Source organism: Podarcis melisellensis (genome assembly GCF_964234715.1).
Source record: "Podarcis melisellensis genome assembly, contig: HAP1_SCAFFOLD_104, whole genome shotgun sequence".
NCBI classification, from domain to species: Eukaryota; Metazoa; Chordata; class Lepidosauria; order Squamata; family Lacertidae; genus Podarcis; species Podarcis melisellensis.
This window is the reverse complement of record NW_028113093.1, coordinates 92,844-120,325: the sequence shown is the minus strand read 5'-3', so window position 1 is coordinate 120,325 and position 27,482 is coordinate 92,844. Positions and strand designations below refer to the sequence as shown.

At 48.2% G+C, this 27,482-nt stretch overlaps 1 protein-coding gene across 1 annotated transcript in view; it reads right to left on the bottom strand.

The window, feature by feature from the left end:
- LOC309362395 (maestro heat-like repeat family member 5) overlaps positions 1-8,538 on the bottom strand; it is a 63,524-nt gene extending 54,986 nt beyond the window's left edge. Inside the window, exons 1-3 of the mRNA XM_081931743.1 lie at positions 8,370-8,538; positions 6,305-6,616; positions 2,036-2,277 (exon numbers count right to left, since the gene is read on the bottom strand). Of these exons, the coding sequence (XP_081787869.1) occupies positions 2,036-2,276 (241 nt within the window). The 5' untranslated portion in view covers position 2,277; positions 6,305-6,616; positions 8,370-8,538. The remainder of the gene's footprint in view (positions 1-2,035; positions 2,278-6,304; positions 6,617-8,369) is intronic.
- Between the last annotated feature and the right edge of the window lie 18,944 nt (positions 8,539-27,482).

Here is a 27,482-nt window from a genome sequence, read left to right as displayed (position 1 = left end):
ACAAGATTTGAAGTACCCCATAAGCTTTACCACTAAAAATGGAGGTCTGGCTGGTAGAAATATGGATCCTGTTGGGCTGGAGCTTCTTCGAGATTTGGAGTTTAACATAAAAGACTACCAAAAAGATCGGCAGAGAGGAACTGAGAGAGAATTGAGAGCCTCGGACGTGAGATCTCCAGGCTAAACAGTATATTGAGACTGATGGATTTTTGTTGAGGACTGAAACCGGGAAAAGGGTGGGTGGAGTCTTGGAATCCAAAGGGTATATAAATATAGTTTGTTTTATTTTTACTTTGCTTTGTTATTAGTATGGAAATTGGGAAAGACGTGGAAGGGAAATTTTGGTCGACTTTAGGAAAAACATTTAAAATGTTTAAGAAAAAATAATGAGGTATAAATATTGATGTGTAAATTTGGTTAAGTTAAAATTGATTTTTTTTAAATGGCTAAATTAAATGAAAATAAGATTGGTAAATATAAATTGAGGAAATGGAAGAAAGAAGAAAAATAAAATAACAATATGTAAGAATAAATTAAATTAAGTTAAAATGGAAAAGTAAATTAAGGATTTGCTGAGCCAATAATTTAAATTGGAATACAAGAAGGGGAAAGAAAATAAGTATTTGAACTTTCAGGTGTTTTTAATTGTTTTTATTTTTAAGTTTTGGATTTTGGGATTTTTTCTTTTTGTTTGTTTATTTTTGTCTTTGTTGTTATATGTGTTGTTCTTTTTTGAAAATGCTAATAAATATTCATTTAAAAAAAACACAGAAGGATGTTATGGTCGATGGTGTCAAAGGCCGCTGAGAGATCCAGGGAACTAGGAAACAGCTCTCACCTTTGTCCCTAGCCCGCCGGAGATCATCGACCAGCGCGACCAAGGCAGTTTCAGTCCCATGGTGAGGCCTGAATCCCGATTGGAAGGGATCCAAATGGTCTGCATCCTCCAGGAGTGCTTGGAGTTGTTCGGCAACCACCCGCTCAATCACCTTGCCCAAGAATGGTAAATTTGAGACTGGGCGATAGTTGGCCAAACTGGCTGGTTCTAAAGATGTTTTTTTTAAGAAGCGGTTTAATGACTGCCTTTTTCTGCAGGTCTGGGAAGGCTCTCTCACAGAGAGAAGCATTCACCACCCCACAGAGCCCATCGCCAGCCCTTCCCGGCTCGCTTTTATCAGCCAGGATGGGCAAGGATCAAGGAGACAGGTGGTCGGTTTCACTTGTCCAAGCAGCCTGTCCACAACCTCGGAGGTAACAGATTGGAATTGATCCCATATAACAGGACTAGACAGAACTCTAGCATTCTCCCGCCCTGGCCCTGCTCCCACCTTGGAGTCTACCTCCTTCTGAATCTGAGTGACTTTATCTGCAAAAAACTTTGCAAAAGCATTGCAGGAGATCTTGGGATCCCTACCAGGCCCCGGTGGTGCAGGTGGTTCTGATAGATTGCAAACCACCTGAAAAAGTCTCCTGCTGCTGTTTTCTGCAGATGCAATGGAGGCGGCGAAGAAGGCCCTCTTCGCTATCGCCATTGCCACTTGGTAGGCTCGACATTGAGCTCTAGCCCATGTCCGGTCTGATTCAGAGTGAGTTTTCCGCCACCAGCCGCTTTAGCCGTTTCAACTATTGTTTCATCGCCCTCAGCTCTGGGGAAAACCACGGAGCTGTCCGGGCTCCATGCAATTGGAGAGGGCGCTTCGGAGCCAGACAGTCAATAGCCCTGGTTAACTCCGCATTCCAATGGGCCACCAGGGAATCAGCCGAGAGGCCATCAACTTGGGATAAAACATCCTCTACCACTCTCTGGAAACCAGTTGGATCCATTAAGTAGCGGGGGGCGGACCATCCAAATCGGTCCCACCTCCCTGCAGAGGGGAAGGGGCGCGGAGAAGTCCAGTTGCACCAGGAAGTGGTCTGACCATGGCACTTCTTTTTTTTCGCTTTTAGTTAGTGTCAGATCACCAACATCCGTAGAGGTAAACACCAAGTCTAAGGCCAAGGGGAACCCAAGAGGGATCTGGTTCTGCCTACTCACCTGGGAGCGCTGGCCCAGAGTCCTCGAGGCTCTTCTTTTTTGAGGGCCGCTGCTGGCTTGGGTCTTGCTTGCTGGTCTGGGGCTTCACCAGCCCTGGCAAGACTAGGGGTCTGGTCTCTGCCGCCCTGGCCTCTGCCGCTGATGGTGTAGGCTTCACCAATGCCGGCAGTAGGGCAGGGGCCTCGTCCTCAAATGAGGGGTAGATCTTGTTTTTCTTTTTTCTTTTTAGAAAAAAAGCCATCCTGCAAGATGCAAAAAGATTAGGAATTATTGGGGAATGATATATAATGAATTGAAAAAACTGTTTAAAAAGACTTTTGTTAAGAAACCAGAAGCATTCCTTCTAGGAATTTTAGAACAAGATGTAAAAAAAGAAAATTGGAAATTATTTATGCAACAACAGCAGCAAGAATTTTATTAGCACAAACTTGGAAGACAGAAGAAATACCAACGAAAGAACAATGGTAAGGGAAACATGGAATATGCAGAACCGGCAAAACTAACAGAAAAATTACATGAAAAGGACAACAAAGACTTTAAAAGAGAATGGGAACCATTTACAACATATATGAAGAGGCAGCATAAAGAAATGGACTCATTGGCAGGGTTTGAGTGAACAATCACAACTGTCTACAACAAAAAATAAGACTATATGTATTGAGGAAATTTTGGGGAAACATCAAATACGCAAGGTGAACAATAGGGAAATAAAACAAAATGTGAGTACGAGGGAAGTCTAGGGGAGGAGGGTCGAAATATGAAAAATTGTTAAAGATATAGTGTTAGAAGTAGAATCCATGGAAAAATCAATAAAAAATTATTATTTTTTTAAAAATAGAATCTCTGGATAAGAAATTGTCATTTTAGGTAATCTATTAAGACTGGAATATGATATTCCAGTTTTGATTGCTGGAAATTTAGCAATTGGGAAATATTATCCTGGATATTGACAGAATCTGGGAATGATTCAAAGTATTTGGTATTGTATTTTTATTTGTAAACATTGAAATGAGGAAGTCTTTTTACTCAGAGTGAGAAGGATGACCAAATATTTGACAGACTTGGAAATAGCAAGCTCATGTAGATCCATGGGGGGGGCGAAGTGGATACCGCGGAAGAATATTGTAAAATTTGTGGAGGAAAATGATCTGACATGATCTACTATTCCAGCCTGGTTATCTCTTCCTAATTCTGGGTGCTGTGTTTTATTATCTTCAATATCTCTTGTGAAAAGGTCTTTTAATGTACGGTCAGTAAAAGCCTGGATGTAAGGCCTGAATTTTGTGTGAATAGTTTTGTTTTCGTTTTCTCATTATGGGTGGATCCCAGGACAGACTAGGTCTGGCTGAAGGTCTGCCCTGAAACCTTGCTGGAAGGATCTCCCCTTGGTGGGCCACTTTGCAGGAGTCGACTCCTGCAGGCGGCTTGTCTTGTGTGCGGGTGGAGGCGCGCTGCCTGCAGAAGTGGACCCTGGGACTAGCTACCTGGAAAACCTCTGTGCCTGAGGATGCCACAACTCCTGTAGCCTTTTCAGGTTTTGCCCTCAGATGGGAAGAGCATTGCACCCGGGAGAGGGAAAGGGGAGTTAAACAGGCACTCAAGGGATAATTTCAGAGAAAGAGCTTTATTTCTATCATCCGGGATTGGTAGAAGGAGCTAGTGTGATAACTTCACAAACAAGCACAAGTTCACAGCCATTTGCACAGAGCATATATTCCCCTCCAGTTCCCTCCCCCTTCTCCCCCTCCTCAGGAGTCCTGCCTCATGAGTTTCCCTGAGCATGAACAGAAAGCTCCTGTCCTGGGACTCTTGGGACTCTTGGCGCCCTTCCCAGGAAAGGGGGATGAGAAGCCAAGGGGGTTGAGAAGCCTTGCGTTCAGCGTGTCCAAGAAGTTTTGCAACTGGATGAGATAAGGCTCAGTTCCCAGACCTGCTTATTCCTGGCATTGACAGAGCCTATTCATTAGCTTTTTGAAGCCTTCTTGTACTGATAAAAAATAACCTTTTGCTTATGCAGCAGCATCGTGAGAAAGCAGAGAAGAGCAGAGAAAAGCTGTTGTAGACGAGAGAAAGGGGAAATTTGGTTTTGAGGCCTGGGGTGACTTTGGGCCTAGGGGGGGGTCACCTGTCCTCACCTCCTTCACTCCCTGGCTCCCCCCCCCTCCCGGAGAAAGGGGAAGGCATGGACAACAGACAGTCGCTTCAAGACACCGATCCGCTTTCAAGAAGCCGGCGCATAGGAAGAGCCGCACCCCATCAGCTGCGAGCAGTACCTGATCCGCCTCCAAATAATCATTTGGGCTTCTGTGTATATTCCCAGGTTGTACTTTCAGTTAGTTGGAAAAGGGGGGGGGGTTCTCCAGCAGATGCAGGAGTGAAATGCCATCCCTTTTGTTGTGTTGAAAACAACAACTCATCTGTGGGAGCCTCAGCTTCTGATCCTAAGGATGAGGCTAATGCTTCTGGTCCTATCCCTGAAGTTCTTTTATAGGTACTGAAGATTGACTGGATATTCTGTTTATTGGTTTGGTAATGCTGTGTGTCATTTAAAATGTGGTTGAACAACTCACACCGCTCATGTGATGGCTCTCTGGGAAGTCAGCCCAAGTCACAGCCTGCACCGCATCCCAGAGAAAAAGGGTACGTGAGCCTTAAAAACCCTTTTGGATCTCTATCCCAACAGAACAGCTGCATTATTTCTCTGGGAAGGTTTTAATTTAGGTTTTAGGATCCCTGTTGCTCCCCCCCCCCAATTCAGGTGACCCACCAAATCAGAAATCAGTTAGAGAGATGCCCGAAGTGGCACGCAAGAAATACTTAAAGAAATTAAGGCAGGGAGGGTAGCCGGCCCCTTTTCTGTCCCTCCCATAGAGGGTTTGCATATATCCTCATTAGGCATCGTCCCCAAAAAGGCACCCAGTGAGTTTCGCATTATTCACAACCTATCCTACCCAAAGGGAGGGTCCATCAATGATGCGATACCTCAGGAACTTTGCTCTGTGAGGTATGCCTCATTTGACCAAGCAGTTAAACTTATTCGCAAATTTGGAAAAGGCGCGTTGCTGGCGAAATGTGATATAGAGTCTGCTTTCTGACTCCTGCCAGTCCACCCAGAAGATTTCCGGTGGCTGGGTTTAAAATTTGATGGGGCATACTTTGTAGACACGGGACACGGGTGGCGCTGTGGGTAAAACCTCAGCGCCTAGGACTTGTCGATCGTATGGTCGGCGGTTTGAATCCCCGTGGCGGGGTGAGCTCCCGTCGTTCGGTCTCAGCTCCTGCCCACCTAGCAGTTCGAAAGCACTCTTAAGTGCAAGTAGATAAATAGGTACCACTTTATAGCGGGAAGGTAAACGGCGTTTCCATGTGCTGTGCTGGTGCTGGCTTGCCAGAGCAGCTTCGTCACACTGGCCACATGACCCGGAAGTGTCTCCGGACAGCGCTGGCCCCCGGCCTCTTAAGCGAGATGGGTGCGCAACCCCAGAGTCAGACACGACGGGCCCGTACGGGCAGGGGTACCTTTACCTTTACTTACTTTGTAGACAAAGCAATGCCTATGGGTTGCTCAGTGGCCTGTGCAGCCTTTGAGGCATTTAGTACCTTTATGGACTGGGTGCTTCATTTTAGAACAGGCTCTGAGGGTGTGTCAGACTACTTGCACGACTTTATTCGCGTAGCTGATAGTAGGCATAAGTGCTCGGCCCTTCTGGAAGCCTTCACATCTTTAGCAGGACAGCTGGAAGTACCTTTGGCTGCAGATAAAATGGAGGGCCCAGCTACAACTATGGTTTACCTAGGCATTGAGTTGGACACAGTCGCCCAAACCTCAAAACTTCCTAGTGAAAAATTGGTTGCGCTTAGGGACCTCATTCAGCAACTTCTCCCTCTAAGAAAAGTTACGCTCAGGCAGATTCAGTCGTTGTTAGGCCATTTGAACTTTGCTTGCCGAGTGGTTTCCCCAGGCCGCCCATTTTGCGGACGCCTCGCGAGGTTGTCAGCAGGCTTGCGGTCACCCCATCACAGGGTTCGCCTATCTAAAGAGGTAAAATCCGATCTGGAAGTCTGGCTGAAGTTCTTGGAAAGGTATAATGGTGAAGAAGCAACCGTTGGAACGCAAAGGCAACGCGGTCAGTACCAAATGCAAAGGGGTAGCGACAAAGACGTGTCCTTTTAAGCCTCCCTCCTTTTGCTCCACCAATCCCCCCACAAACGTTAAAGGTGCCCCACCACCCTGTGAATGTGGCTAGAAATAAGAACCCCCAGCCAAACCTGATCTGTCGGGCGAGCTGTGCGCTTCCAAGTAAAAGAACTAAACGGCGATGGGCTGGCGCTGAACGTGCAAACCGCGTTCCGCAAAGCTCCGCTGCAGAGAAGCCACCCAGAGAGAAGGGAACACCCGGTCGATGGGGTTTTCCAGCGTGGTTTCAGCCCTGCTGTTCCGGAGCTAAATGGCTCTGGCTGCCAAAGCGGCTGCCTGGAACACGGGCGGGCTTGAGGCAGGCAATCCGATGGGAGGCACAACACCGATGCGCGGGTAAATCCAAGTGAAAATCGATCACCGAAGGAATTGAGATACACAGCCTAAAGAAAAGGTAAGCAAGAGACAAAACAACCTTAATACAAACCAAAGCGGGATGGCTGGCGAGGTGAAAAGAGGGTGAGCCCCGGCCGCGCCGGCCCTAAATAGGGCAGGCTATGCCACCCAACTGGCTGGCTGGGTTGACGACGCGGCCAGGCTTCCCTCAGTCTCACAGGGGCTGGAACCAGCCACCGCACACATGGAGTGGGCGTGAAGCCCGCAACCTCAACTCCTCACCAGGTTCGGAAGTGGCTTTGTTGTGTTGAAAACAACAACTCTCATCTGTGGGAGCCTCAGCTTCTGATCCTAAGGATGAGGCTAATGCTTCTGGTCCTATCCCTGAAGTTCTTTTATAGGTACTGAAGATTGACTGGATATTCTGTTTATTGGTTTGGTAATGCTGTATGTCATTTAGAATGCGGTTGAACAACTCACATCGCTCATGGGATGGTGTGATAGGCGCACATACATAGATCAGCACAGGAAGACCGACCTGAAGCCATTTTGATTCCTAAACTGAGCAAATGTTGTCTCTGCAAGGTCAAACTGGAAAAGCCTCCCCATTGTCTTTTCCTTCACAAATCCTGTCTTAAGGGTATGTCTGTGTTTGAATAGGGTGTGATCCTGTGACCTGGCCCAGGAACTAAGTATTTATCATTACAAAAGACTGTCCGGGCTCCCCAGGCAATCCAATCAAGTAACCTGCCAGACAGGAGATAAACAAGGACAAAAACAACATAAAATTTCTGTTTAGACCGCCTTTTCTGTGATGTAGGTGTGATGTATCTGAGGGGTGGTCTTAGGTTACACCCCTTCTGTGATGTATGTATGATGTTCCAGGGGTGGCCTTGGTCTACAGGGTGGCAATTTCAAGAGTCCATATAAGGCCTCGCGCACCATTGTTCTGGGTTCCTCGTCTCTCCTGCGGGTGAGGGGAGCACCCTGTTGCAACAGATCAATAAAGATCAAGCTTACTAGCTGCCTTGCTTCTCAATATTCTCTGGTTGGCCTCTGTTATCTTCTCCTACCAATAGGGAACCTATGTAAGGACTCTATATGGGCTCTTGGATAACCCCATAAGGAAAAAGGGCAATTTTTTATTTACAACAGAGGCTCTCTGGGAAGTCAGCCCAAATCACGGCCTGCACCGCATCCCAGAGAAAAAGGGAACGTGAGCCTAAAACGTACAGGGGAGGGAACCAAGCAAGCTGTTAGGGGCCAATTCTCATTTACTGCACCCTCATGGGAAAATGCCACCTTTTCCCAGACATAGGAAAATGCCACCTTTTCCCAGACATGAGCTATATAGAGCATGATTATTCCTCTTGTGAAATCAGGGAGATGTTTAATTAGTACGGGATTCCATGGGTTCTAATGATACCACCACCAATAGCTCTGAACAGGCCTCTGTCTCCAATTTCTACATTTTACCCTGGCCAGGCCCTGAAGGAGCTGAATGGTTCTGGCTTTGGAACAAAATTCTGCCTAAAAGGTCCTTCCTGGGTTTTTTTTATGATGTTAGCCGCTCTGAGCCCGGCCTCAGCCGGGGAGGGCAGGATACAAATAAAAAATTCTCATTCTTATTCTTATTCTTATATTCTTATTCTTATTTTCTTATTCTTATTCTTATTCTTATTCTTATTCTTATTCTTATTCTTATTCTTATTCTCATTCTTATTCAAAGGCCAAATTAAATGCCAAATTAAAACTAAATATACCACACTGACTTGGGGGAGGAAAAGAAAACACACTCACTCTCTATGGAGGTCGCTGTGTACCAGCGTTGCTAAGGGCCCCCAAGCCCCTGGAGACATGAGGTCACAGCACTATGACAACATGATGGAATGATGATGTCAGTGGAAAGGAGACCTCTTGCTCATCTCTTTTTCTATTTACATTCTATTTGCTGATTTATGATCCGGCAAACCTTCATTGAAGATGAACTAAGAACTTCTTAATGGATTGAATATTTTTTAAATTAATTCCCCATTAGTAACATTCCAATGATAACAAATCAAATCAATTCTTGCCACATCACAATACAAACAATAAAGCCAATTATACATTCCAAACTAAAGATTTTGGGGAGGCCTTTCCATGTTCTGGCTGTCGGGAGAAAGCTTCTTTCACTTGTTCCTGCGTTCTTCTCTCTTGTTTCCCCCCAGATTCAGCTAGCTAGACCAACTACCTACCTCTAAGGGGCTACTGTACAATTTTTTAATTTTTTGGAAATGATTCTTTTAAATACTTTCTTAGGACTTTTTTTTAAAGACTTGATTCTTTTAAAGGGATTTTTGGAAAAGTTTCTTAAATATATTTTTTCCAAGTTTTCCCCCCATTTCATAATTCTGATCTTCCAGTCATTTTAAAATATCCTTCTTTCCAGAACACTCTTGTTTCTTAGTCCAAATTCTAATAATTTTTGAAGAGCTGAGTCCAGGGTGTCGTACATTGTCCTGAGCAAAGGTGGTTGGCATTGCAGGGTAAATATTAGGCTCAAGTGGCATCGCAAATTTTGCACACAGTGATCTCTAGAATAAGCCAGGCATGTGCTGTAATGTTATGGCATGTCCACAGCCACTAACAACAACCAAAGTGAATAGTTTCTGATGAATTTTCCTTAAAATGTCTTGTGTCAATTATATTTTTAGAGTTTATCATTGCAATGGTGAGCTAGATACTGCAGTTTTTGGTTGTGGTGACCTGCTATTCGTTATAATTAGTTAAAGTTGTTTCTATATGTAACAACAGCAGCTAGGATTCTATATGCGCAGAAATGGAAGGAAAAAGAAGTTCCAAAGAAGGGATAAGTGAGATAATGGACTATGCAGAACTAGCAAAATTAGCAGTTTTGTGGACAAATAGGCCTTTTTCGGATTATAGTACGCTGAACTCGTAAGGAGGATTTGAGCTATGAGCAACGTAAGTAATTGGAGTATAATACTGGGGTTATGATTTGACAAACAGAAGATGGGGTGCAGCAGGAGAGAAATAACAACTCCATGGAAAACAGGGTGGGACGTTGACGAAAATTAAGAGAAAAGTCAAAATTGTGTTTTGACTGTATATGATTTTTAAAATATTGAAACAATAAAATATAATTGTAAAAAAAAGAAGTTGTAACCAGTTTTGAGCTTCTGGGTAGGCAGCCTCAGAATGGCTTGTAAATGTACTTCGAATAAGCCAGCTTTGGCAGAGGCCACTGTGACTTCAATGCCAGCCCATAATAGGCCTTACGGCAGATGGAAGCTGGGCTCTCTTCCGGCACCTCGGAATTCAAAGAGGTCAGCTCAAGCCCTGCTGTTTCCTAGCTCAGGGCACCATATCACCAAAGTCTACCCCTGGGGGTTTTTTTGGGCGGCGGGGGGGGGGGGGTATTTTGTTGAGTGCTCTCTTCTTGCCACACCTGCTCCTTGCATTTGCTCCTGACCTGAGCACAAGGAGACCCTTTTGTTTCTGGCGGACCATCTGATACAAGCGTTTCCTCACATGCGAAAGCAGATAAATACCTCTGCGCATGCGAAATGCTTTGCTCTGCCTATTTGCTTCTGAATCCCAGTTGCTGGAAACCTCAGGAGCAGGGAGGGCTCATGCGCTCGGATGCTGCTTGCTGGTTTCCCATGGCCATCCGGTTGGTCACTGTGAGAACAGGAGGCTTGACTAGATGGGCCACTGGCCTGACCAGCACAGCCTATTCATCTGTTCTTAAGCAACCATAAGGCCTGATTGAAGTGGAAGAAGGTTGCGCTCCATAGACAGAGGGGCATGGAGCTGAGCATGGCTGCGAGGCAAAAGGCTGGGGCAAGGTTTTGGAAAATGCTCCATTCAGTTCTGCCAAGCTTCACCTGTAAACCCAAATCCCCTCTATCGTAGGGCAGCAGTATTCTGAGGGCATCTTCCATGGGCCATGGGCCTGATCCAGCAGCCTCTTCTTGTGTTCTTAATGTAGAACGGTAGCAGAGGAGGGGAATCAGGGTTTCCAGGTGAAGCTGACCTTCTGATCGGCAAGTCCTAGGCTCTGTGGTTTAACCCACAGCGCCACCCGCGCCCCTTTGTAGCAATATAGCAAGTGGGAAAATGAAGAAGGGAGAATCAACAAAAGATCCATGAAAATGTCAATGAAAATCAAGCAATACTCATTGGTTAAAATCATGATGCCTGTTTCAGCAAACCAACAAAGCTTTCCAAAGATCTCTGAAGGAAGGGAGGGCTGCTCCTTGACAATATCCACCCTCCCTTCCCCACAGGTGGGCAGAGTTTGCGGCACCGAGCGAGGCTCACCTGGGCGGGTGCCACCCACCTGCTTAAGTTGGCCTTTGACCCACCCTCGGCCAGGGAGGAAGAGGCTGACCCCTGAGCTCAAGCCTCTTTTGCTGTTCTTACGCAAAGCCTAATCTGCTTGCGGTGTTAGTCCCCAGGAATAGTCCGGGCACTTCTTCCATATTGGGGCTGTCACTTCAGCGGCGATAAGGGTTGGGGCCCCGCACACATCAAGACACTGGGGCGCTGGCGCTCAACAGCCTACAAAAGTCACATTCGTCCCGGCTCCTCCTCCTTATCACTTGCAATTTAATTGTCTTACAGGTTTGCCCACCATGAAGATCTGGGTTATAGGCCACAGCATTGTCCATTGGGCAGCGGATTATGCCCGGTCTCAAAATCGTGGCCATAACCTTAACATCCACCCCAAGGTACGCTTTTGTTGGATGGCCCAGCGGGGCATGCGTTGGCGGAGCTTGATGCCCATGCTGCATAGTGCCGCAGCGACCCATGGCCCTCCAAGGGTCTTGATTATGCATGCAGGGGAGAACGATCTGGTGGAGCAAAAAGGCATTGCCCTTGCCCTTGTTGCAAGGGCAGATTTAAAAAGCCTGCATGCCTTGTACCCATCAATGACCATCGGCTGGTCCAATCTCCTACCCCATCTTCGCTGGGGGGGGGGCCTTCCAATCCCTCTCGCCTCAATTATGCAGTGAGTAAAATTAGCAGGGCCATGCGCAACACCATGCGCCAAATTGGTGGGTTCTCTATCCCACATCCCACCATCACAGCAGATAGAGTTGACCTATTCCGGGGGGGCGGGGTGCACCTGACCCCACTGGGCAATGACTTCTGGCTCCACGACTTGTGACGAGCCTTTGGGGACTGGATAGATTGTGGGGTTTGATTGGTCCTCGGTTGTGGGACTTGGCGGCAAGGCCCCTTAGGGCCTCGAGTGGCGGTTCTAGGCCTTGGCAAGGTAGCCTTTAGTCTAACATCAAGTGGGGGGGGGAATGCAGTCATGCTTGCAGGGCCCATTGAAGGGCAAAACCGGGAGTCCCTGGCCCTAGAGCGGCGGCATGTAGGTCAAACTCCCCAGACGAGGTCAGTGGAAGGGCATGCTGTGTAAGTTTGCGCTTTGCAGTCCCCTCTCACTGGGCCTCAACTGCCTGCATATCTTCAGCCAAGCGGGCTGAGAGGGTTGCCTGCCAAGGCCTGTGCCAAGCTCCCCACTTCTGAAGCTCAATCAAGTTGTGGCCAATTTGAACCCATACTCTGGTCTCTTGTCTTATCATTTGGGGAAAGGGGTAGGCACCACAGACAGGGTTTAGCGCGTGTGCCCGCAAACGTCTAGTAGCAGGGAGTTCCACAGGGCTTGGCTTGTCACACTAAAGGGTACATCCCTAGTGAAGACTAGATGAAACTCAGGGGTGCTGGGAACCACCAGAGATTCTTCGTGAGGGAGGTGGAATCATTTGGGTCCTAGTCGTTGAGGGCTTTTCTTTGCTTCAAAGAGCCTTCTTCCCCAGCTTGGGCCTCCCCCCAATTCTCTGCATCCAGACACCCCTGTCCATTCTCTGCATGACACCCCTGTCCTGAGACCAAGCTTCTGGTCAGCAAATGCAGGAAGGCCTAGAAGGCCTGGTAAGGCCTGCACAAATCTCTCCAGCCTAACTGTTAGCAGTCAAATGCTGGGCCTCCTCCCTGTGATAGGAATTTTGAGGTCTTAGATATATGTTAAATGTTCATAAGTGCACCAACCAAGCACGTACATAGATCAGCACAGGAAGACCGACCTGGAACCATTTTGATTCCCAAACTGTCCAAACTGACCAAATGTTTTCTCTGCAAGGTCAAAGGAAAATGGAAAAGCCTCCCCATTGTCTTTTCCTTCACAAATCCTGTCTTAAGGGCATGTCTGTGTTTGAATAGGGTGTGAGCCTGTGACCATCCCAGGAACTAAGTATTTATCATTAGGAAAGACTGGCCAGGCTCCCCAGGCAATCCAATCAAGTAACCTGCCAGACAGGAGATAAACAAGGACAGGAGAAAAACAACATTCAAATTTCTGTTTTAAACATCCCTCGAAATAGTCGCCAGGTGCTCTGTGGGCCTGAGGGTGTCTCAGCCAGGAGAAGTCTGTGGAATTGGGCTGCTGCTGCTGCTGTGTAAACTAAGGCAGAGTGGCTCCAGGAGCGCAGTTGTAAGGAGCCGCTCTGAGCACTCTGTGTATGCTCTTTGGCTGTGCTGTTTAGGAGCAAGTTTATTTTCTCAAGTCAAGTCTCACCGCTGCATGACAACCACTGCACGACAGCTTCCATCGGCTGCCAATCTCCCAGAGGTCTGGGGGAAGACGGAATTGAAGCAAGAGTTTCTTAGCCAATCAAAATGACCAAGGATTTAAGGGAAAGCCGCCCTTGATTAGTTGCAACTAGTCTCCAATCTCGAGAGACTGAAGTGATGTATGCACTTCAGACCAGACCTTGGACCCATTTTGAAAGGCAAGCCCCTCATGACGTAGGAGCAATGAAAACTGCTGCTCTGACATCATTTATGACACAGGATGGAATTCTACAGCGCCGCTTTCTTATCTTCAAAGGGTCTTCCATTCTCCAGAGTTGGCCAGTTTCCTCGCTTCCTGGGTGAATGTGGCCTAGGTCACAAGGATTTCCTAAAGAGCATTCACTTACTGTTCTCTTCTTTCAGTGTTGGGGTCTCCCTATTAGCTTTGGGGGTACATTCTGTCCTTTTGGTCTCTTCCGAGCAATCTTAAATCTTACAAGCTTCTTTTTAAGGCATTTATTCTCTTGTTGCCCTGTGTCTTCCTTGAGCTATTTTAACTCCCCTTCATTAGCAAGCTCTTGCCTTCCAAGGTAATATCTGCCTCCTATCTCCTGACAAGGTTCCAGCTGCTAGTTTGCTGTTGTTGTTGTTTAGTCATGTCCAGTCTTCCACTGCCTCCCTCATGCTGGTAGCTTCGACAACACTGCCCAACCATCTCGTCCTCTGTCGGCCCCTTCTCCTTGTGCCCTCCATCTTCCCCAACATCAGGGTCTTTTCCAGGGAGTCTTCTATTCTCAGGAGGTGGCCAAAGTATTGGAGCCTCAACTTCATGATCTGTCCTTAGTCTTCCTAAAATAGTACTCATTATAAGCAGTTTTCCAAGACTTTCTATATTTATAGATAATATTGGGGTACACAACAACCTTCTGTTCAGAGAGACTCTCTACTCAGCTTTTAGGGTGTCCATGTAATAGTACTCTTTGAGGACAGACAGTCTCTTATATGGATTTTGATCACCTTTAAAATCATTAAACTTGTAGCAGGAACCTCCCACCCCAATCATTCAGTTTGTATAAACTTCACACACACTCACACACTACATACGCCACACTTCTGTTATAAATTCATAGAAAAATCAACCATACATCAGATTTGCACTGTTCTACTTTTATTTTACTCCATGAAGGAAGGACTACAAAATGGGGAAGGTTTGATACAGGGCACCATAATCCCTTCATCATCCCAGCACATCCACAGGAGCCCTGCCCAGTTGCTATGCCAACCCTGATGGTCCTAGACAGAAGACAATCAAGATCACAAAGAACTTGCATATGGGAGTGGGTTCAGCATGGACTGGAACAAAGGACAATGATCAGATCTTCCCTCAGGGGGCAGGAAACTGCGACTACCTTTTGTCTTCAGAAAATGACTCATTGGGAGGAGGAGAAGGGAACCAGCCAGGTGACAGGACACTCAGGTTACCACCGCAACTCCTCCCTCAACCCCTCCTTTCTGTAATGTATGCATGATGTTTCTGGGGGTGGGCTTGACCTAGAGGATGGGAATTTCAAAAGTTTTTATAAGGTCTTGCACACCATTTTTCTGTGCCCTTCCTCTATCCTGCAAGTGCGGGGAACACCCTGTTGCAACAGTTCAATAAAGGCCAAGCCTACAGGCTGCTGTTTTGCTCCAAGGGACACCTGGTTGGTGTCTTTGTTTTTGTCCAAGGGAGCCCTCGGATTTTTGCGGTAACAAACTGTACTGTTTTGCTTTCATAAAATTCCATTGTACGCATTCCCTGTACAATTTGTCCCTTGGGAGACCAGAGTTCGAATCCCCACTTGGCCATGGGGTGGGGGGACAGTCAGTGCCTGTCAGCCTGGTCTACCTCCCAGAAAGTGGGAGAAACAACAAGAGGAACAGCCATTTTAGATCTGGTTCTAACCAATGTTGATGACTTGGTTAGTGGGGTAGAAGTGGAAGGATCATTAGGCGCGAGTGATCATGCTCTTCTGAAGTTTACTATACAGCGGAAAGGAGCAGCCAAGCATGTTGTTGTTGTTTAGTCGTTTAGTCGTGTCCGACTCTTCGTGACCCCAGGCACCTCTGTCCTCCACTGCCTCCCGCAGTTTGGTCAAACTCATGCTGGTAACCTTGAAAACACTATCCAACCATCTCGTCCTCTACCGTCCCCTTCTCCTTGTGCCCTCCATCTTTCCCAACATCAGGGTCTTCTCCAGGGAGTCTTCTCTTCTCATGAGGTGGCCAAAGTACTGGAGCCTCAGCTTCACAATCTGTCCTTCCAGTGAGCACTCAGGGTTGATTTCCTTCAGTATGGAGAGGTTTGATCTTCTTGCAGTCCATGGGACTCTCAAGAGTCTCCTCCAGCACCATAATTCAAAAGCATCAATTCTTCGGCGATCAGCCTTCTTTATGGTCCAGCTCTCACTTCCATACATCATTACTGGGAAAACCATAGCTTTAACTATATGAACCTTTGTTGGCAAGGTGATGTCTCTACTTCTCAAGATGCTGTCTAGGCCTGTCATTGCCCTTCTCCCAAGAAGCAGGCGTCTTTTAATTTCGTGGCTGCTGTCACCATCTGCAGTGATCATTGAGCCCAAGAAAGTAAAATCTCTCACTACCTCCATTTCTTCCCCTTCTATTTGCCAGGAGGTGATGGGACCAGTGGCCATGATCTTCGTTTTTTTGATGTTGAGCTTCAGACCATATTTTGCGCTCTCCTCTTTCACCCTCATTAAAAGGTTCTTTAATTCCTCCTCACTTTCTGCCATCAAGGTTGTGTCATCTGCATATCTGAGGTTGTTGATATTTCTTCCGGCAATCTTAATTCCGGCTAGGGATTCATCCAGCCCAGCCTTTCGCATGATGAATTCTGCATATAAGTTAAATAAGCAGGGAGACAAAATACAGCCTTGTCGTACTCCTTTCCCAATTTTGAACCAATCAGTTGTTCCATATCCAGTTCTAACTGTAGCTTCTTGTCCCACATAGAGATTTCTCAGGAGACAGATGAGGTGATCTGGCACTCCCATTTCTTTAAGAACTTGCCATAGTTTGCCGTGGTCGACACAGTCAAAGGCGTTTGCATAGTCAATGAAGCAGAAGTAGATGTCTTTCTGGAACTCTCTAGCTTTCTCCATAATCCAACGCATGTTTGCAATTTGGTCTCTGGTTCCTCTGCCTCTTCTAAATCCAGCTTGCACTTCTGGGAGTTCTCGGTCCACATACTGCTTGAGCCTTCCTTGTAGAATTTTAAGCATAACCTTGCTAGCGTGTGAAATGAGTGCAATTGTGCAGTAGTTGGAGCATTCTTTGGCACTGCCCTTCTTTGGGATTGGGATGTAGACTGATCTTCTCCAATCTTCTGGCCACTGCTGAGTTTTCCAAACTTGCTGGCATATTGAGTGTAGCACCTTAACAGCATCATCTTTTAAAATTTTAAATAGTTCAGCTGGAATACCATCACTTCCACTGGCCTTGTTATTTGCAGTGCTTTCTAAGGCCCATTTGACTTCACTTTCCAGGATGTCTGGCTCAAGGTCAGCAACCACACTACCTGGGGTATACGAGACATCCATTTCTTTCTGGTATAATTCCTCTGTGTATTCTTGCCACCTCTTCTTGATGTCTTCTGCTTCTGTTAGGTCCTTTCCACTTTTGTCCTTTATTATGGAAATCTTTGTACGAAATGTTCCTTTCATATCTCCAATTTTCTTGAACAGATCTCTGGTTCTTCCCATTCTATTGCTTTCCTCTATTTCTTTGCATTGCTCGTTTAAGAAGGTCTTCTTGTCTCTCCTTGCTATTCTTTGGAAATCTGCATTCAATTTCCTGTATCTTTCACCATCTCCCTCGCATTTTGCTTGCCTTCTCTCCCCCGCTATTTGTAAGGCCTCATTGGACAGCCACTTTGCTTTCTTGCATTTCCTTTTCATTGGGATGGTTTTCGTTGCTGCCTCCTGTATAATGTTACGAGCCTCCATCCATAGTTCTTCAGGCATTCTGTCCACCAAATCTAAATCCTTAAACCTGTTCCTCACTTCCACTGTGTATTCATAAGGGATTTGACTTAGATTGTATCGTACCGGCCCAGTGGTTTTTCCTACTTTCTTCAGTTTAAGCTTGAATTTCGCTATAAGAAGCTGATGATCTGAGCCACAGTCAGCTCCAGGTCTTGTTTTTGCTGACTGTATAGAGCTTCTCCATCTTTGGCTGCAGAGAATATAATCAATCTGATTTCGATGCTGCCCATCTGGTGAGCCAAGCATACTAGGACTCAATTTCTTGACTTTAAGAAAGCCGACTTCATTAAACTTAGGGGAGTGCTGGGTGAGATCCCATGGACAGTAATACTAAAAGGAAAGGGAGTTCATGATGGCTGGGAGTTTGTTAAGAGGGAGAAAGTAAAAGCAAAACTTCAGGCAATACCAATGAGACAGAAACATGGAAGGTGCCAGGGTGTCTATCTAAAGAACTTTTAACTGAGTTAAGATTAAAAAAGGATGTGTACAAAAAATGGAAAAGGGGGGAAACCACCAAAGAGGAATTCAAACAAATAGCCAGCACGTGTAGACACAAAGTCAGAAAAGCTAAAGCACAGAATGAACTCAGGCTTGCTAGAGAGGTTAAAAGCAACAAAAAAGGCTTTTATGGGTATGTTCGTAGCAAAAGGAAGAACAAAGAAACAGTGGGGTCACTCAGAGGAGAAGATGCTGAAATGCAAACAGGGGACACAGAAAGGGCTGAACTCCTCAATGCCTTCTTTGCCTCAGTCTTCTTCGATAAAGAAAACAATGCCCGACCTGAAGAATTTGGAGCAAATGATTCAGCAGAGGAAACACAACCCAATGGGAAATGATATATAATGAGTTGAAAAAGGTATTTAAGTATACCTTCCCTAAGAAACCAGAGGCCTTTCTTTTGGGTATTGTCGGCTAGAGGGTGTTAAAGAAGGACCGAATATTTTTCATGTATGCAACAACAGCAGCAAGGATACTTGTCGCCAAGCACTGGAAAACTCAAGATTTGCCCACACTGGAAGAATGGCAGATGCAACTGATAGACTATATGGAACTGGCAGAAATGACCGGCAGAATCCGAGACCTGGGAGAAGAGGCCGTGGAGGAGGACTGGAAAAAATTTAAGGACTATTTACAAAAGTATTGTAAATTGTATGAATGTTAAGAAAGATGCAAGATTAATAACAATATGGTTCCATTAAACTAGTTAAAGGGAATATGAAGATAAATGGATAAATTGGATAAGATAAATTTTGGATAAACATGAAGTCAAAGTTTAAGTTTTTAAGGTTTGGGTAAAACTATCTGAAATTAGGGACATAATATTGGGAAACTTTAATTTAAGAATTGATACAAGGTAATAAATTGCTGGGTAAAGCTCGAAAAACTTGGAACGCAGGAACGAGAGATGTGAGGAAGTCCAAAGAACTGAAGAAAATATGGTCATTGTAAAAGTATATGTTATTTTGTTTGTTTTTTATAAAGTATTGAAAAATTCTTAATAAATATTTAAAAAAAATAAAAGCAACAAAAAAGGCTTTTATGGGTATGTTCGTAGCAAAAGGAAGAACAAAGAAACAGTGGGGTCACTCAGAGGAGAAGATGGTGAAATGCAAACAGGGGACACAGAAAGGGCTGAACTCCAAAGGGTGCTCATCAATGGTTCCTCTTCATCCTGGAGAAGAGTGACTAGTGGGGTGCCACAGGGTTCTGTCTTGGGCCCGGTCTTATTCAACATCTTTATCAACGACTTGGATGATGGACTCAAGGGCAACCTAATCAAATTTGCAGATGACACCAAACTGGGAGGGGTGGCTAACACCCCAGTGGACAGGATCACACTTCAAAACGACCTTGACAGATTAGAGAACTGGGCCAAAACAAACAAAATGAATTTTAACAGGGAGAAATGTAAAGTATTGCACTTGGGCAAAAAAAATGAGAGGCACAAATACAAGATGGGTGACACCTGGCTTGAGAGTAGTACATGTGAAAAGGATCTAGGAGTCTTGGTTGACCACAAACTTGACATGAGCCAACAGTGTGACGCGGCAGCTAAAAATGCCAATGCAATTCTGGGCTGCATCAATGGGAGTATAGCATCTAGATCAAGGGAAGTAATAGTGCCACTGTATTCTGCTCTGGTCAGACCTCACCTGGAGTACTGTGTCCAGTTCTGGGCACCACAGTTCAAGAAGGACACTGACAAACTGGAATGTGTCCAGAGGAGGGCAACCAAAATGGTCAAAGGCCTGGAAACGATGCCTTATGAGGAACGGCTAAGGGAGCTGGGCATGTTTAGCCTGGAGAAGAGGAGATTAAGGGGTGATATGATAGCCATGTTCAAATATATAAAAGGATGTCACATAGAGGAGGGAGAAAGGTTGTTTTCTGCTGCTCCAGAGAAGCTGACACGGAGCAATGGATCCAAACTACAAGAAAGAAGATTCCACCTAAACATTAGGAAGAACTTCCTGACAGTAAGAGCTGTTCGACAGTGGAATTTGCTGCCAAAGAGTGTGGTGGAGTCTCCTTCTTTGGAGGTCTTGTGACTTGCAAATTCATCTAATGTTAGCAAGAGCTAATGGAAAGTGTCAGGGAGTTAGCAGTGCCTTTTACCAGCTTTGTCTGGTTCGCTAGCTGCAGTAGGGCCATTCCTGGACAATGGATTGGCCCTTTCCCCACTCCCTATAGGTCTTCAGCCCCTCTTATTTCTCTGAGTCCCCGTCATGGAATAGGGCAGGACTACTGTTCCTCGCCTATGGGGACGCAGGTGGCGCTGTGGGTTAAAGCCTCAGCGCCTAGGACTTGCCGATCGAAAGGTCGGCGGTTCGAATCCCTGCGGCGGGGTGCGCTCCCGCTGCTCGGTCCCAGCGCCTGCCAACCTAGCAGTTCGAAAGCACCTCCGGGTGCAAGTAGATAAATAGGGACCGCTTACCAGCGGGAAGGTAAACGGCGTTTCCGTGTGCGGCTCTGGCTCGCCAGATGCAGCTTTGTCACGCTGGCCACGTGACCCGGAAGTGTCTCCGGACAGCGCTGGCCCTGGCCTCTTAAGTGAGATGGGCGCACAACCCCAGAGTCTGTCAAGACTGGCCCGTACGGGCAGGGGTACCTTTACCTTTACCTTTACTGTTCCTCGCACCATACAGTTGTGCTGGCTGAGACTGATGGGCTTTGGACGGATAGTCCAAAACATCTGGAGGGCACCAGGTTGACAAAGGCTGTTCTCTATCATGGCCTGTGATGAAGTCTTCCTGAAGCAAGCTATGCCTGGCTTCCATCTTTCCACATTATTATCTTCATCCACAAATCTCAGGGCGGTTTACCACCTAAAACTGCAATATAAAAAACACAAAATGCATAATAAAAATAAGAAGAAAAACAAGCAACCCCCCCACCCAACATATTTAGAAAGATATCAGGTGTCAATCAGCCAAAGGCTGGGTTGAAGAGGAACATTTTCGCCTGACGCCTACAGATAGGTTGCAAAGGTGCCAGGCGAGCCTCCCTGGAGAGAGCCTTCCACAAACGGAGCCACTGCAGAAAAGGCCTGTTCTTGTGTAGCCACCCTCCTCTCGGGGAGGAGGCACCCAAAGAAGGGCCTCAGAGGATGAATTTCCCTCGGAAACGCCTATATCCTTTGTAGAAAGCACCGAGGCCCAGTTTGCCATCCCTAGGCCCCCTTGAAAGGTGGGGTGGTCTGTTCTTCTCATTGTGCGGACTCTCTTCTCTCTTCCAGTTGCCACCCGCATTCTGAGATCTGGTTTCTGGACCGAGCTCTCTACTGGCATTTCCTCACCACAACCATCACCGCTTACTGCCGGCTCCTGATCACCCACCTGGGGCTGCTGCATTGCCAGTATGCCTTCACCAGCTACGGCATCAGCCCCCAGGCTAAAGTGAGAGAACGACAGGCGGCCCGTCCCTTTTCCTAGGCTCTGCCACTCCTCATTTTGTCTTCACAAAAGCCCTGCGAGGGAGGTCAGGCTGAGAGTGAGTGACTGGCCAGATGTCACCCAGTGAGCTTCATGGCCAGACGGGAATTTGAACCCCGGCCTCCCGGGCCCTAGACCGACATTCTGATCCACTGTTTCTTCCCAGCTGTTGTCTGGACCCAAGGTTGAGAAACACTGCTCTTACCACTATGCCACACCACCTCTATACTGACTGGCTGCTGCTCTCCAGGGCTTCAGGTGGCATGTGGGGTCTCTCTCAGCCCTCCTTGCAGATACCAGTGAGGATTTGCCTGCAACATAAATGCTCTTGCCTCTGAACTTGAACACTGACTCTCCAGGATTTGGGCCCTGGATCTGCACACTAGACTTCTGTGGAGGCAGCCGAGAAGAGCATTCGCCTTTTTTGCTGCTGCTGCTGCTGCTGCTGCTGCTGCTGCTGCTGCTGCTGCTGCTGCATCACAATGTTAAGCTTCTGGTCTTCGCTCGCCCACCTCCCCAGCCTAGCCCATTCCCTGCTAGGTTGCATCTGTCCATGGAGGTCCCCCTGCAAGAGCTATGCTTCTCGGCCATACTGGCATCCCGTCCTGCATTAACTCAAGTGAAAATCCCACGGTGCCCCCTGCCCCCTCCCCCACCCATGTTCACTGCCAAGGATTTTGCTGCACTTGCCTGTGCTTTTGCTTTGAGGTTTTTTGTTCTACAATCAAGCAACACATACTTTTCATGAAATAGTGAAATGGAAACATGGCCACCTGCCCAACCTGAGGAGGTGTGTGCAGATCTCCAAAAACAGATTGGGTTTTCATTGCAAGGGGACAACACCTGCTTCTGGTGCTCATGAGCAAGTGAGTGAGGGTCAGTTGCAATCAAAGTGTACTTCCTGCATTGCAGGGGGTGGGCTGGATGACCCTTGGGGATCTCTGAAGCCTACAATTCTCTAGAATCTGAGGCAAACTGACAGAGTGTTTAGCTTGGGTGTTGTTGCCAAATGAAGGCCTTTCTGTGGCAAATAGCCTGGATTGGCATAGATTTTTTCTTTGGGCCTTTCCCTGAACCCATAAATTTGGGACTTGCTTCCAGAAAAATGTGCAGGACAGACCTGCAGCCATTCCATCAAAAGACAAAAAAAAAAAAAAAGACTTCTATGCTGACTTGCCCTTTTCAGGATAGTTTCACCCAGGTTCCAAAATGTCACATTGATCTCAACAAAATTCATTTCAAGTTAGTGTGCATATAGCCATAGCCTTGTATTATTGTTAAGTTTGCTTCAGATGATTCAATTGGTTTCACTTCTGCCCTGTGTGTTTGCCAAAGGACTGGCCATGGACTTTGTCGCTGGTTCTTAAAGACCACAAAGACCACAGAGAGAGCGACCTGCGTAGGGGAAACTTCTGCACCAAACGCATCAGCGAACCCAATGCATCCAGGTATCTCTGCCTCGTGTGAGATAGGAAGTGGTTGCCAGTCAGTGCAGAGCAACCTTTCTCCACCTCGGGTCACCCAATGTTGTGGGAATACAAGGCCCATCATCCCTGACCACTGGTCCTGCTAATGAGGTCCTGACCACTGGTGGCTTGGGCATGCTGCAGGCCTCGTGGTGAGTGCCGCCCAGCATCTTGTCACCCTCCTCAGTGGTGACGCCCAGGGTGGCACCCACCCACCACACCCCCTTCCTCTGCCCCTGCCTGCAGAGACAATGGAATGCATCCCTCCTGTCATAACCCTGTTTTTATCAAGGGACAGAGTTAAGAGCTTTCAGCAGCAGTAGCAACCTCCAAGGATGCTGTGTTTTGATAATCAGTTGGTGTTTGTTTCAGGCTGCTTTGGGCACCATTCAGTGCAGTGACATAGCGTATGAGCACACTCAACTAAACTTGCCATTTGTGGGCACTCTCAGTTGGCATCTCTGTGGTTGGCAATGATGGGAAAACAGAACTGAGATGTCTGTAAGAAGCTGGTGAGGTGGGCAAAGGGGCTTGGCTTAGCTCAGGCAAGGGACTGTTGGGTGGCCTCCTTAAGTACAACTGATAGTCAGTTTGGATGAAGAGCAAAGAACTGAAGAGGTTGTGCCTCCACCTACCAGGCAGTTTCTTGGCAGAAACAGTGACGTCGCAGAGGGGTGTGTGAGATGGGTACCTTAGGGGGTATGGAAACCAGCAGCTCTGCAACTTACATCCGTTGGAGGGGCCGGGCCTCTGAGCACCCCAAGTGCCTCACTTCACAAACAGGCAGACTTCAGAGCCAGCTCTAGGTGGGTGCTGGTGTGGTAGGTTCTTTGACTGTGTTAGGCCATGGAAGGCTGGGATGCTAACGAAACTGCTCCATGGAGTAAATATTGTGGGAGTTTAGAAATCAAATCTAAAAATGCATATTCTTACTAGTAAGCAAGAGTGGGGATTAAAATCACAGAGCAGTATTGCTGTTAGGTGGTGTCAGAGCCACCCGTTGGTCCCAGCTCACAAGAGACCCAAGTCCAATCCAGTTTATTTACAAAAGTCTTTATTGAAGATCATTGCTCCTTATACGTTCCATCTCCGTGGCTCTACGTCTGAACGTTAGACCGCTGAAGTCCCCTCTGAGTCGGTACCGCCTCTACACCAGTTTAAGAGGCTTGTGCTGGACCACCTCTTCCTCTCCTTCCTCTTCCGCAGGGTCTTTCTGCCCCCCTGGGTTCCCTCCCGCCGGGACTCGCCCGAGGCTGAATCCTCTGACGCCTCTTCCCCCCTCCTTCGCGCTTTGGGGCCGGGCTCCTCCCCAGGGCTCTCTTCACTTCCGCGCGCCTCCACGTTTGAACTTGGCACGCGTACGTTGCTCCTGACCTTTCTCTCGACTGCTACACTGCTCCCGGTGCTACTCTCTGCCCCTTCCGGCAGAGCGCCCTGCTCCGATCTCCTCCCCCTGTCTCCTTCTTGCTCTGCTCCCTCTGACACACTGGTAACTCCACCCCCTTCACTCCGTTCCGGCGGAGAAACCGGCTCCGATCTCCCACTCTCACTGGGGGCTCTCCTCTCGCTCCCCTGCTCCTGATTGCTTCCCCCTTGGGGTCCCCTTGGTCTGACCAGGGGGGCTCCCTTTTGGGAGTCCTCTGACTCACTGGACAGACTCACGGACGACCTTTGGTCATTGTCATCCTCCTCCTCGTCTCTCTGGGATTCTTCCCCCTCGCTCTCTGTCTCCTCCCCCATCTGCCCTTCTCTCCCTGAAACCCTGACATCCATCCCCCCCTCGAAGCCCCCCCTTCCCCCCTCCCGTCTGTCGGGTGCAGGTCGTGGGAGCTGCGGCTCTTCGGGGTTAGATTCAGGATACAGGTCGTCTACGTCCATGTTCTCTGCCGGCAGTTCTGTGTATGTGTGTTCGAACTCGGGTTCTTCAGCCAGCGCAGTCTCAGTCTTTTCTTCCATTGCTACTTCCTCTGGTGCTGCCCGCCAAGGCCCCATCATCCACCTCTTACGCCATTCCTCCTCTGGTTGCTCCTCCCACCAATAAGGGGTTTCCGTGTCCACCCCCGAGCACGATCCCCTGGGCGGGCTTGATTCTGGTGTTCCTTCCTCGGCGGAAGAAAAACCCCTGAAAGTGCTGTCTGAAACTGTGGGCGTAAAGAGCCAGTCATCAAAGTACTCGGCTGGCATGGGTCTATGTGGGAAAAGGGCATGGAACTCGTCTTTTAGAATAGGTTCGTCTAAGGCGTAGTCTGGCACCCAACTATTGGCACTGGCTGGGGCACCTTCTCTGGCGAGAAAGTATTCTACTCCCTCTGCCCCCCATCTCGAGTCCAGGATCTCTGTGACCTCGTTGAGCGGTTCGGTCCTAGGTGACCCCCCCCCTCTTGGGCGACTCTCTGCGTGGGTCTGGTACTGTTTCTGACTCCTGAAACCTGTGTGGGGCCTTGTAGGGAGTGAGCACCGACCTATGAAAGACCGGGTGCACTCTGGAGCCTTCTGGGAGAGCCAGGCGAAATGCTACAGGATTGATCCTAGCCTCAACTTGGTATGGCCCCAGCTGCCTGTGTCCTAGCTTCTTTTTGGCTAACGATTTGGCTGGCATCGCTTGGGCCGCTAACCATACCCAGTCCCCCACCTGGATGTCTTCTCCCGCCCTTCTGTGTTTGTCCGCCTGCACCTTATAGGCTTGTTTGGCCAGCTCCAAATGTCTCCGCAGTTCCTCGTGCACGTCCTGCAACTCTGCGGCGAACTGGTCGGCCTCTTGTGGCACGCCCTCTCCCGTTTCCACGAGCGTCGGAAAGGTTCTGGGATGACGGCCATTGTTCGCAAAGAACGGCGTCACCCCCGTCGATGCGTGCTTCGTGTTGTTGTAGGCAAACTCAGCCATCAGCAAGTAGTCTACCCACGCTGCGGGTCGCTGATTGGCGTAACATCTCAGGTACTGCTGCATGATCGCGTTGACCCTCTCTGCTTGGCCGTTGGTCTGTGGATGTCTCGCCGACGAAAGGTTGATCTTGACGTGCAGGATACCCAGGAGCTTCTGCCAAAAATGGGAAACAAATTGGTGCCCCCTGTCGGATAGGACGGACTGCGGCAGCCCATGCACCCTGAACACGTGGTCGACGAAAAGTTTGGCGGTCTGTTCTGCCGTCGCCACCTTGGCACAAGGAATGAAGTGCGCCATCTTGGTGAACAGGTCCACAACCACCAGTACCGCCGTCTTGCCCCTGGAGCTGGGCAGATCAGTAACAAAGTCCAGTGCTACCCTCTCCCACGGTTGCTGCGGCGTCGCCAGCGGTTCCAGCAACCCTGCCGGCTTCTGGTGTACTGGCTTGGACCTCTGACAGGTGTCACACCTGGCGACGTAATCCGCCACCTCTCCCCGCATCTGGGGCCACCAAAAGTCCCTGGCCACTAATTCTATTGTCTTCTCTTTGCCAAAGTGGCCCGCACTGGGGGCGTCGTGCAACTGTTGCAGAACCTTCGCGCGGAGCTCGTCGCTTGGTACGTAAAGAGCACCTTTGCGAGTCAAGAGCCCGTCTCGCAACTGGAACTCATCGTCTCTCTGTGACCCCCTGCGCAGCTCCTCCATCTTGGATTGTGCAAACTGATCCACTTGCAAAGCGCGTCGCACCGCGTCCAGGTCGACTGCGATGGCAGCGCACGCCCACGCCTGCGGTGCGAAAATGTGCTTCGCTGCTATTGGCGCCGTCTCCTCAAGATATTGTGGTTTCCTGGAGAGCGCATCGGCTATAACATTGGAATCCCCCGGGATGTATTCTATTCTGAAGTCGAAATCCGCGAAGAATTCTGCCCAGCGCATGTGTCTTTGGCTCTGGAGCTTCGCTGTTCGCCAATACTCTAAGTTCTTGTGATCCGTGCGGACCTGCACTGTGTGCTTGGCTCCTATGAGGAAGTGCCGCCACGCTTTGAAAGCTGCGTGAATGGCCAACAGTTCCCTGTCCCATATGGTGTAGTGCTGCTCCGTCTTGCTGAGCTTTCGGGAGTAGAAGGCGCCAGGTCTCCAATTCCCTTGCGGATCCTCTTGCAGAAGGACGGCTCCAACCGCTCTGTCGGACGCATCGGTTTCAACCCGCATGGGCCTGCCGGGATTCACGTGCAGCAGCTGCTCCTCGGAGGCGAAGAGGCTTTTGAGCTTCCGAAAGGAGCACTCTGCCTGTTCCGTCCAAGCGAACTTCTTCTTCTTGGAACTGAGGGTGTCCGTGATTGCTGCCGTCTCCTTTGCAAAACCTTTGATGAATTTGCGATAAAAATTGGCAAACCCGATGAATCTCTGGACCTCCTTCCGATTGCGTGGGCTCTTCCAGTCTAACACCGCTCGGACCTTGACGCTGTCCATGGCCAATCCCTCGTCGGACAGCTTGTAGCCGAGGAAATCCACCTCCGTCACATCAAACTGGCACTTCTCCAACTTGGCGTAGAGCCTGTGCTCCCGCAACCTCTGCAGGACCTCCTTTACGTCCTTCTCGTGAGTTTCCGGCGATTCCGAGAAAATCAGGATGTCGTCGAGAAAACACACACACTTCTTGTAGAGGAGTCCCGCCAGCACGTGATGCATAAATGCTTGGAAAACGTGGCTGCCATTTTGGAGACCAAACGGCATAACTCTGTATTCATACGTGCCCAGAGGCGTGAACATGGCAGTCTTCCACTCATCGCCCTCCCGGATGCGGATGAGGTTGTACGCTCCACGCAAATCCAACTTGGTGAAGATCTTACCCTTCCTAACGGTCGCTAGGAGGTCGTCAATCTTGGGCATGGGAAAGGCCTTGGGCTTAGTCAGTCTGTTTATGAATCTATAGTCCACAATGAGTCTTTTTTGGGGCGTGTCTTTCTTCTTCACAAAGAAAACAGGACTGCCTC